Source organism: Argopecten irradians, chromosome 7, assembly GCF_041381155.1.
Source record: "Argopecten irradians isolate NY chromosome 7, Ai_NY, whole genome shotgun sequence".
In the NCBI taxonomy this organism is placed as follows: Eukaryota; Metazoa; Mollusca; class Bivalvia; order Pectinida; family Pectinidae; genus Argopecten; species Argopecten irradians.
The window spans coordinates 37,106,319-37,118,851 of record NC_091140.1 but is presented as its reverse complement, the minus strand read 5'-3'; the positions used below and the strand labels follow the sequence as shown (position 1 = coordinate 37,118,851).

The 12,533-nt window shown below is 34.8% G+C and overlaps 1 protein-coding gene across 1 annotated transcript; it reads left to right on the top strand.

Annotated features, from left to right (window-relative positions):
- The first annotated feature begins 213 nt into the window (after positions 1-213).
- On the top strand, positions 214-11,055 carry LOC138328314 (glutathione S-transferase C-terminal domain-containing protein-like). The gene is made up of 14 exons (XM_069275062.1): positions 214-441; positions 1,405-1,830; positions 4,038-4,073; positions 4,255-4,325; positions 4,686-5,211; positions 6,175-6,401; positions 6,648-6,714; positions 7,182-7,278; positions 7,712-7,824; positions 8,113-8,157; positions 8,540-8,629; positions 9,218-9,424; positions 9,968-10,031; positions 10,811-11,055. Exons 2-14 carry the CDS (start codon positions 1,468-1,470, stop codon positions 10,963-10,965), a joined length of 2,061 nt encoding a protein of 686 aa, XP_069131163.1. The 5' UTR covers positions 214-441; positions 1,405-1,467; the 3' UTR covers positions 10,966-11,055.
- The last annotated feature ends 1,478 nt before the right edge of the window (positions 11,056-12,533 follow it).

Below are 12,533 nucleotides of genomic sequence, written 5' to 3'. Positions count from 1 at the left end.
TCGCCCTAAATTTTCTAGGCCTACTTCCTGTTATTTTATTGACGATGTCTTTATCATTATTATCAAACGATCGAATTTTATATCTTTATTCTAACGATGCATATAAAAATACAGATGATTTTTCATTTTATTTACTTGAAAATGTATATTACAACTTTGCACTATATTTTCAGGCGGAAGACCAATTTTAGCATTTCAGATTCGACGACGGACGCATGCGCTCTAAGCATGTGACGTCAGGAAACCGGCGACAGAATGACGGAGAGAGTTGACTCAGTAATTTGAGTTTTTATGTATATTTATGTTTAAGTATGCATAGCCAAGCTACACGTGTCCAACAGTTTATCGTGAATTGCTGGTTAGCATTTGCATTAACTAGGTAATGTCGACAAGATGGTGATCACAAGAGGGCACTGTTTAACGAAGATGAACCATCAACAGGTGCGCGAAAATGAAACTTGATTTTGACCATGTGCTTTTGTTGACCTCGTACGATATGACGACAATAGCCTTGTTGCCACCCACGGGTTTGACACACCCATCTCTTTAGTTGATTCATTAGATTTATTTTGCCCGCGTGAATTGATATAATACGATATGAATGAAAATGAATTGTTTTGTTAAACAATTTTGTCTCAATTTCTTGTACTAAAAGCTGCTAAAATTTTTATTACTAAAACTTAGTCTGTTTCTTTAGGTCCGTATTTTTCAGTTTTTTTAATAACTAAATAAATGAACAATTTACATTATAATTTTTCGTTCAAACCTTATAGGGACTGTAAAAGTGATAAAGGAATAATTAAGAACTTTGTCCTAAAATTGACTATTTGGATATTATTTTGTTAAGTTGATTATGAAATGCTGTATGCATGATAACTTTTTTTGCCTTTTAGCCTATTAAAAAAAAAAAAATAAAACATTGCTATATGTCTCAATTGCATGGTATTACTTCTATCTCATTTCAGATGTGGCATATTTGTTTTCATTTAATTAAAATATGTTTTTAAAGTAATTTTAGAATTTTAAAAAGGGGATTTGGCTATTCCGTAAAATAAAAAACTGAAAATGAAAAATTTAGTTTTTCCGTAATTAGATGGATAAACTTATCTTCATGGTAAAAAAACAACTTCTGGCAAAATAAAGAGTTCCTTGAATTACACTAAACTTGATGTATAGTTTAAAATTTGGAAGTTTTGTGTAAAGGCTGGGAAATCGAGAATTAGATCTGGCATTGCCTTCATTAGAGATTAAATCAGGCTTTCATCTTTAATCTAACTCTACATTCAGTACATTTGAATTCCAACCTGAATAATTTAGGTTGTACGCATCAATTAAATGTGCAGGTAAAAAAAAGTTCAAAGATCGAATTGCGGCTTGTCACAAATCTTATTTATTATGTTTCAGGGTACATAATTTATGAAGATACGATTGGAACAGGATTTATAGTTTGTCGTACAGACACTCAAAATGGCAGACACAAAAGTATTTCTAGCAGGTGTAAAACAAGAAGATTCAACTCTGCTGCTACCACTACAGTCTGCGGCCATTTTGTTTGTGACTGAATATTGCATCAGTGACACTGTTAACTTTCATTTGACCTTGGTTGATGAAGGGATAGATCAATCCGTTTGTGTGACAGTTAACCAAAAGGTTTTACAAAAGTACAATCACACGTTCACGAATGCGGAGGGAGGTTATCGGAACTGCACTCTCCCAGTGATTATCGAGGATGGAGGGAGGTTGATCAGGTCTGGTCTATGCAGTATAATACGTCAGATTGTCACTATTGCCCATACGCATTCTCCTGCGGAAGATTTTGACTTTTTGTTGGTGAGTTACATATTTACACAAAGTATGTAATAATTTTGTGATATCGCCACTGACCCTATCATTTTTCTTGGACATGTGTAAAAAAAAAAGTCAGCTTAGAAAAAACAGGGAAGTACCAACTAGGCTCTGCCAAGTGTTTGACAGCTTAAGAATCTTATCCCGGTGGTTGAGATGTCCTGTCTCACCCATAAGAGGATGAATGATTCTTTTTCTCTTACCCTATATGAACACATGCTTAGATCTTGTGCAGCTTATCTTTACACTAGTGTGAGATAGAAAAATCTCACACCGGTAAAATTGCGGATATCCCTGTCTTGGATAAAAAAAACCATGTTCTGAACTTCTGACATATAACCCTAGCCCTCCACCTCATGGTTGTCAAATAAAAATCCATATAGGGCAGTTGATATTGTAAAATAGTTATTGTCTTAGGTACTCTGGCTTTCCTCAGGCTCCACCTCCTAAACCTAGTGCATCCTTAGGCTTACTCATTCACACCTAATATTTCATAATGAACTGTTCTAGATTTTGTTTTAGAAGAGTTCAAATATGTCTTTAGGGGTGAAACATAAACTTTATTTATTTTAAATCGATTGTGAAACAAGTTATACAACTTATACATATCACTTTTGATGGCCGAGATGTAAGCGCTCGAGTGGTGTTTGAGTGGGAAGAAACTGGAGTGCCCTGACAAAACCAATATAATCGGGTAGGTGACCCCTAACCTTTTCACATCATGGTGAAAAGCGAGCGGCTTAACCACTACACCACCCGATCACCCTAATGATGCTCTCTGAATCAGATTGTAAAACAAAGTAAATAACTCGGACCAAACCTTAATTAAAATTGGTAACAGCCAGGGTCATTAAAGGACGTGCCAGGTTTGTTGATGGAGGAAAGCCGGTGTAACTGGAGAAAAACCAACGACCAGTGGTCAACAGCTAGCAACTGCCCCAACTTCTGGGATTTGAACCCGCATCCCAGAGGTGGAGGGCTTGTGGTAATATGTCAAAACATCTTAACCACTCGGCCACCGCGGCCCTCAAAAAGGCCTACACACACTTAATTCATGATTAGGAATGTAGAATGAAGAAGGAATTGTTATGCGATTTACTGCCTTAATTATATTCTAATTGCAATGAACATGTTTGAGTGCTGATCAGTGCTAAGTAGTACAACTTGACACCCTTTTAGTTTGGAGGAAGTGTACTTCACTGAGCAGGATATTTATATAGAGTCAACAACACCTAGTATGTTATACCCTTCCATTATAACTTTTGTTTTAGCTACATTCTAATGACCAGTAATTGGAGCCTACTTCACACCAGACAAGCAATGTCCCCAGGTCCTCATCATATTAGTCCTGTGTTTAACTTACAAATGCCATGTAAATCAGAACAGGAATGTAATACTAGGCTTATCCATAAGTGCTCCTTTAGAGAATAGAGTATATTTCTTGTAAATAATGAAGTGTAGTGACGAGATGGAGGGGGGTGACACAGCAGTTGACAATCACCCCTCCCCCCTCCCCTAAAGAAACAATATGTATTATTTATTGTCTCTATTAGTACTTGTACTGTTCTCTGGTATTCAGATAATTAAGAAATAACGTTGATAACCAAAGCAAAAAGATAAAAGGTAGTTCCTATAAAATATACCTCTAGCTTATCCAGAAGCAGTTTTCTGGTCAAAAGAAACTGAACATGTTTGACCTCTGTGACCTTCAGGACTGTCAAGGTCACTCAGTTGTACAAACTTAGCTCCTTTTTCCTTACGTATTTATATAATAAACTCTGTAACACCCCTCTGAGTATACCTAAGAGTATTTAACTTACCCTTCATGTACCCATACATAAATAAATTGTCCATCCAGATAAAAAAATTCCTTTGAACAATTTTACATCAATAATCAAGAGACTTAGAGAAAGTTTTTAGGTCTTTAACATGTTAAGAAAAGTCATTTAATGCTAAGTTAATACAATTGAACACACTAAGTTTAGATACCCCATATACAGATATAAGACACATGTATAATCTATCATTCACTACCAAGAAGCTCATAATAAAAAAAAATAGGTAATAGATCAATGCCTATTTTACCCATTGTTGTTTTAAAAAGAAATAAGGTACTTTCTTGATCAATCATTCTAACTATAAATATAAACTCTAACTATATAAACTAAATCTGTATTTGCATTTTCCAACAGGGATTCCGTGGTGGTAGTTTGAAAGCTTGTGCTGAGGTAAGTTGTGAAAGTTTTGTTTCCAATTTGACATGTACATGTAAGCCAATCTCCATTTAAGTTACTTGAATAAGGTTTTTGTATAAGATTAAGATTAGAATACCTTTACTACCATTTGTTCCTTTCTAATTACGTTATTTTCCCATTATTGTGTACTCAGCTGATTGATATGAGTATGTAGGTTTCAGGCTGGACTAAGCTATGTGAAGTGGATATACCAAACAGCATTGGAGACCTCATCCAAAAAATCAGGTATTACATTTTCTTCCAAGTTGGTTAATTAGGACCAAGAACAAATAATCTTACCCTGTCTTCACTACGTTCCAGACAGGAACAACCATCTGTCAGAAATCTTCAGTCTGTCCTCTGGACAAAGGGAAATAACTTGTCACATACTTGATAATCTTCTCTGTTTCGTACAAGAAATTGAAACCATAAATATAAAAAAGAATTTGTGGAAGACATACTACAGATCTTCAAGATACTATACAAATGACATAACCTACATTTGTAAAAGAAGGTCAAAGTTGTTCTTCATTAATTTGTACAATAATTTTTGAAATCTTGATTTTGAACTTGAACTGCTCAAGTTTATTCATTCATCCTTTTTAGAAAAAATGAAGAAGCTGACAGTGGCACCCCACAAGAGTTAGAACTTCCGGATGATGTTATGAAATTAGAATGTCATTTCCAGACGCCGGCCAAACTTCATAATGATGACAAACAGAGACGACATTTATTATCTCAAGTCCTCAAAGAAGCAGATGATATAGACAACAATTATGATCTATCACAGTTTAGGCTACAACGTGACTATCCACTTACTCATTGTGTTTGTAGATTCGAACTTGTATCAAATGGTGCTGTATCTGAAAAAAAATCTCAAAAGAACTCCAGTCTGTGTGAAAACAGAAAACCAGTGAAAAACCAGGAAATAAAAAATGGGATAAACAACATTCAACATAACAAACTTAGTCAGTCAGACAAATTGGAGAAATCATTCCAAAGTGTTGAGGAACTTGCAGGTTTTTTGGAGACGTTGACGTTTCGAGACGTTGATCTGATACACCTGTATGCGGAGGGAAACACGATCACAGTAGCGGACTTGATCCTTTTCCCGTTTGTTTATCATCTACTGGTAGGTTTACGTATCCATTACCAGCAATTTTTAAAACCTCCATGCAGGTCAATTTTGAATTTAAGAATTATGCAATTAACATGTATTAAGTTCATTTCTATTTCAATAATTGATTTATACAATGTAATTAAAAAATTGAATTTCATAGAAATTACTTGGTGATAATTTTCCTAATACGTTTATATAGATGATCATGCACATGAACTGACAGTAAAGTTTCAATATAATGTATTAACAGTCATGGTGATTAGGTACATCTAATTTACATTTAGGACTGCTATGGTAGAATTGTTAAAGATGCTCCACCGCCGACAGAGCATAAATGATATTCTTCATTTGAAAAATAATTGGTGTTTAATCGTGTATATATATGCCTAATTAAAACAAAAAATAATATAAAATAATTTATTTCGCCTTTGGTGCATGCGCAATCAGTACTTCATTCCATATAGGATATAGTGCCACGGAATTTTTTCGGGATGCAATTAATTATTTTTCATATTTTCAACTTGAATCAAAATTAGAAGCTCAAACTTTTTAACAGTGGTAATGGTGTAAAGTGAGTAACTTTTGTAACTGAAGAAAAATACTAAATCGTCTGCTCCTGTTTTTGATAGGGAAAAAATACCCTGTGTCAGAGGTGGAGCATCTTTAAGGTTTTTTATCATATAACCACAAACCCTCAACCTCTGGGTTTGATTTCAAATCCCAGGTCATCTGTACTGTGGATTTTTACTACTTCAGCTTTCCTCCACTTTCTTAAACCTGGCATGTATTTATACTGATTCACACCTGGAGACACATTCGGACTCTTCTAATTCAAAGACTGGAAGAGTTCATTATGAATTGACAGGGGTCAAATGCAAAACAAACAAAAAAAAAGAATAAATTTTGTTTGAATTCCTATGTATACATCAGCATAAAGAGACATCCGAATGAAATCTAATGTTTGTTCCTTTACAGGAAGTATTGTCGTTTGACCTTGAATGCCTTGTTGGTCACGTTCCCACTGTTCTATCATGGATCAGACACATGATCAGTTTACCACGGATACAGGAATGCGCAAGGAATTGTGGATACCTCACAGAACGTTTAGACACTTCTATGTACTCTAGTCAAGGGAAATCAAAATTCAGACTGGTTTCTCCATCCCAGGAGCAGGAATGCAAGGATGATGAATTAGAACTAAGGTATTTTCTTCTTTCTTTTTGAAGATTAATTAAGTAGCGTCATTGAAAGAAAACAAAACCATGGTGGTACAACATGCATTATTCTTTCCTACCAAAGATTCTTTTATTCTTTATGTTTGAAATTTAAAGGTAGCAAAAAGAAGTGACTTCTTTTGGTTAAATATTGATGTGATATTTTTATAGTTTATGTCAAATACAGTATCACATGGTATGTTTAAATAAATTTGAAACGATTGTATTTGATAGTCGTAGATGTAGAGCCAAGTCCAGAGCCATCAAACCAGAAGTCGCAACTGCACTGAAGAAAGTTGAGGTAAGATAGTCATACTGTACAACTGTGATTTTAAGGTCAGAATGATGTACAAATGTATAGACACGTTCATAAAACAATTGTGAGGTAATGACATTATGATGTGGTTACCGTATATTCTTTATTTGCATATTACAGTTATCTGCCCTTGCAGATAGGTATTGATTGTGATGTCATCTGTTTGTGAGCGTAACATCATACTTTTTGGAGAAAATGATGTGATTGCAATCACAAATTAATGACGTAACAATGGATACCTACCGACAAGGGAGTTAACTAATATGCAAAGACGGAATATCATGACTGAAACTTTGAAATGTTTGATAAGGAGACGCTACATAAGACTGATGTTGAGTTAATAAATAGTGTTGTATAAGATTTGGTATATTCTAATATCTGGTTGGACCAAATTTATTACATTTAAAGTACCTGATGCATAAAATCTTGAATGATGCCCATATTTTCTTTAGGAGGGTAACATCGGTGTAGAGCTAGGCTGTCACCCGTGTGGAGAAGCTGTCCAGCTGGAGTGGGAAGGAATTCCGGAGGGCGTACATCCTGGTGCTGGTCAGTAGTAATATATTGTGTATCTATACAATTAGTTTGGAAATTAATCTTAATACTAACCCTAATACTTTTTTATGTGCAAATATTTTTCATTGAATTGATGAAGGATAAATTTCTACACATATGATAATAAAAAAAATGCTTTAAAGTAAGCTTCAATAAAGCTTTTACATAGATGTAGATATTGTAACCAAATATTTAAATCCATAACTTTAATTCACAGAATCAAATTGCCACAAAAAATCCAAAAGAACAATCAAAGTACAAGAGTAGGTTTGCACAATGAAAAGCATGACTTTAATATAGAAATAGAACATGATTTTGCTTGAATGTAAAAGTGTAAAGGACTTTGGTGTGACATATAGACTTTGACCTTTGTACTTGATATTACTTATGTGTAGCTATCATTTGATGTATAATTTGACTGTTCCAGATTTGCCCAAGAAACGCCTGATGAGGAAGTGCCAGCAGCTGGAGAATTTAGTGACCGCTGTCCAAGCTTTGGCCGCCCCAGGAGATGTCATTGTCGACTTTTGTAGTGGAGGGGTCAGTTGTTTTCTAATTGGATAACCTTTGTAACCTCTTCTTTGATTGAATGACCTTTGTAATCTCCACTTTGATTGGATAACCTTTGTAATCTCCTTTTTGATTGGATAATCTTTTTAACATCTTCTTTGATTGGATAACCTTTGTAATATCCTCTTTATGGATAACCTTTGTAATCTCCTCTTTGATTGGATAACCTTTAAAACGTTCTGTATTATGCAAACTAGTTTGTCTTATTCTTAGTTTTTGGGGCCACTATTTATTAAATCTATTTCTTTTGTTTGACAGGGTCACCTTGGATTGGTCATAGCCTACCTGATGCCCGATTGTAAGGTGAGATTTAAAGTGATCAATCAGTAATTTAACTGTTGATAATCTGTTTTAAACTTCAATCCTCATTTTCAAATTTGATATTTCTGAAATTTCTTCATGACTTTTTAACTGCATTTTCCACATTAATAATTTACACTTGTATAAATGACAAATATGCAAATTTTTAAACAAACTGGGGGTGGGGGGGGGGGGGGGGGGTTAAAGTATTTGACAATGACCGTCCTCTTTCATATGGTAGCGGAGGCATTTATTTATGTTCTACAAACAACTCTAGTTATTCAAAAATTCTTCTAGTTTCTCTACAATTGGAAATATTTTGTCAGTTAATGAAGTCAATCAGAAAATTCACATGTTTTTAACCATTTGGTTTCATTATCTTTAGGTTTACCTGGTAGAGAACAATGAGTCATCATTAATGCGTGCAAAGTCTCGTGTGGAGAAAGCTGGTCTCAACAATGTTACATTATTCCAGGTAAGGATTAATAAGATGTAAGAAGTGTTTAATATCTTTTATTGATAAGACTCCTGACCATGGATAGACTCCTGACTTTTGTTAGACTCCCGTCCTTTGATAGACTTCTGACCTTTGATAGACTCTTGACCTTTAATAGATTCCCCTGACCTTTGATAGACCCCTGACCTTTGGTAGACTCTTGACTTTGATAGACTCTTGACCTTTGATAGACCCCTGACCTTTGATAGATTCCTGACCTTTGTTAGACTCCCGTCCTTTGATAGACTTCTGACCTTTGATAGACTCTTGACTTTGATAGACCCTTGACCTTTGATAGATTCCTGACCTTTGTTAGACTCCCGTCCTTTGATAGACTTCTGACCTTTGATAGACTCTTGACCTTTGATAGACTCCTAACCTTTGATAGACTCCTGACCTTTGATAGATTTCTGACCTTAAGCTTACTTTTCACAAAGAAAAAAGATGCATTGAGAATACCGAAGCTTCCACATATACATATATAACTATTATCAAAAGAGTTTTTTTATGGAATCTTTTTGTTTTAAATTTCTTGACATAATTAAAATTGTTGAACTATGATTGTAGTGTAACCAGGACTACTTTAGAGGGAAGTTTGATGTTGGGACCTGTCTTCATGCGTGTGGTTCAGCAACAGACATGGTTCTACATCAGTGTCTACAGAACAACGCTAGATTTGTTATCTGCCCTTGTTGCTATGGCGGCATACAAAACACACATCTAATGACGTATCCAAGGAGTCAGTATTTCAAGATGGCCAATATTCCATCCAAGGTAATGTCAGAATAACTATTGTATCCAAATGTTGTTAAATTGAACATATTACTATTACAATGTATTGAAATCAGTTGGTGCATGATACAGATTGATTAAATTGATGTGGCTAAAATATCTATCATGATAATGTAACTACTCGGTATGTCGCCACCTTACATATAGAAGCTTGCATCCAGCTTATATATTTATAGTCTAATACATAGTTCATTTGAAAATTATGGCTAGGACATTTCTCAAAAGTGAAAAGTATTATGATTAAGGATGTGAAAATTCATACAATATATTTCTTTAACCCTTAATTTAATTTAGTTTTGTATACAATGTACTGAATAGAGTATTGGTGGTTTACGCTAAATGTTAACGATGCTTCACCGCCGACATAACATGAATGATATTTATAACGAAGTAAAATAAGAAGAAATATTACCATTCGTCGGTGGTGTAGCTAGACCTGACCAATCGTATTAGATTGATCAACCTAGATCATAGATGGGTCCATGGATGATACCTAAATCATGACTTGATCACATGTTTCCACAGGATTTTATAGTGTTGGGTCACGCAGCAGATCAGACAGAATTCAACAGAGATCTCGAGGAGCAAGGTACGCAGGGATCAATCGGTTTTTGGGGAAACTACCCTTTTTCAAAATAGGGGGAAAATTTGGCAAAATATAGGACAATTTGAATCTTCTTATTTTGGTTCAAAATTATATTCATTTTGACAAAAAAGTACTGTAAAACAACTAATTTTATTTTTAGATTTAATAAAGCAAGATTTTAAGCTCAATAATGAAAAATTTTAGTTAATCATTAAATATGCAGTAGCTGTATGATAAATATGAAGGAATTTGCAAACAAAAGTCTTAAAAAATTAATGATAAATGAGTCACAGGGGAAATTGTGTTACAAAAACGGTCATTTTTTAGCCTTAAATGGGGAATTTTTAAATCTTCAGCAGAATTTTAGGCCAGAGGGGAAATTTACCCATAAACGGTGATATATCAGAGCTAGATTGATCCCTGGTATGTTATGGTATTGACAGTTGATAAGACATTGTTAATAACAAAGATTTATTGCAATGAGATAATATATATAACCATGCTTCTAAAGCATCAAAACTACGAAGTATGAATATGATGTCTAACATATTGAGGCCAAAATTGTGAGACAAAAAGTTTGATATCAATTTAAACACTGCCTTCTTTTGTGTTGTTTGAAAATAAATATATGTTTGTAATGTTTGAATGTAACCAACATCATTAGCAACTGGTCGTTATGATTGTAAATCTGTCTATCATATATATGAACCACTTAAACTTCATTTTAACTTCTTGAAAAAACATGTTTGCTAAAACGCTAATGTGATGTATTGTACTTGTAGGTAAACACTGTATGAACCTTGTGGACACCGACCGTAGTGCTCTAGCCAGGGAAAGTGGATACACTGTAGATTTGTGCTCTCTGATTCCACCATCATGTACGCCCAAAAACAACATCCTTATTGGACGTCCTCACACACCGACCGTGAAGCTCTAGCCAGGGAAAGTGGATACACTGTAGATTTGTGCTCTCTGATTCCGCCGTCATGTACGCCGAAAAACAACATCCTTATTGGACGTCCTCACACACCACCGACCACACACCGACCGTGAAGCTCTAGCCAGGGAAAGTGGATACACTGTAGATTTGTGCTCTCTGATTCCGCCGTCATGTACGCCAAAAAACAACATCCTTATTGAACGTCCTCACACACCGACCGTGAAGCTCTAGCCAGGGAAAGTGGATACACTGTAGATTTGTGCTCTCTGATTCCCACATCATATATACACCAAAAAACAACATCCTTATAGGAAATGTTACACCATCTAGATAGGCAGACCTTGGCCAAAGTGAGGCATCCTCCCTCCAAATGTGGCATCTTCATCTTGGCATGTGGCTTCTACACCACAGCATGTGGCATCCTCTAGCTCATAGGAAATTCTAATGTGATGTACATATAGGGCATCATTACAGGAGTGTGGCTTCTTTCATAAAAACAAGATTGATAATTAATTGACAAGAATGGTCAAGAAAAAGACCCTCAGAACTTTAATTTAATTAATCATTAAATTTGATGTGATGTTGACTGTTCTGTGATATGTGACATTGCTTTTAATTTTTCAAAGTGCCAATTAAATGCTCACAATTTTCTTTTTTCTTTTGTTTTCTTTATATAAGATTTTATTAGTTTAACGTCCTATTAACAGCCAGGGTCATTTAAGGACATGCCAGGTTTGATGGTAGAGGAAAGTCGGAGTACCAGGAGAAAAACTACCGGTCAGTGTCTGGTATCTGCCCCTTGTGGTATTCAAATTCACAACCCAAAGAGGGCTTGTGGTAATATGTCAAGACATCTTAACCATTCAGCCACCGCTGCCCCACTTTAAATAAAGCATCGGTTCATCAAAAGGAGCTACTGTTTTAAAGTGGATCAAATTGCAGCATTGAAATTTCGGTTTATATTGCTTTCTATAAATCTCTGAATATATGTGGAAGTATTTACAAGTGCAAATGTATACATCACGTGAATGATTCCACATTATGAAAATTGGTAAATCACAGTTTGAACGCTAACCAAGCAAAAAAATCTTCATACAAAAACATCCACTTTTACAAAAGTGAAATTGAGTCCAATGGCTATCAAACTGGGAAATAGAAGCAGACATTGCTATGAAGCTAAACCATGAAGAATGCAAAAAAATTATCGATAATTTATTTTGGTACATTTGATACACTTCAAATACCACACGAGTGGTTAACTGTACAATTTACTGTGTTATTTATTCTGTAATTAATCAAGTTCCAGACATCTTGATTCAGAGGATTACTTCCAGCAACGTCTATAACATTATTGACATCCATTAATTATAGCATCTCTTCCATAATTATTACATATCTTCCACGACAAAATTTTAATCCATGTAGCTGGCTATTTTCGCAGGATGATATATTTACGATTTCACAACATATAGCTATGATAGCGAAAATTTCAGCTGCAAAATTTTAAGAAATGGCTGAATCATATACCCTTAAAGCCATATTGTGAACATTTAAATGCACTGATT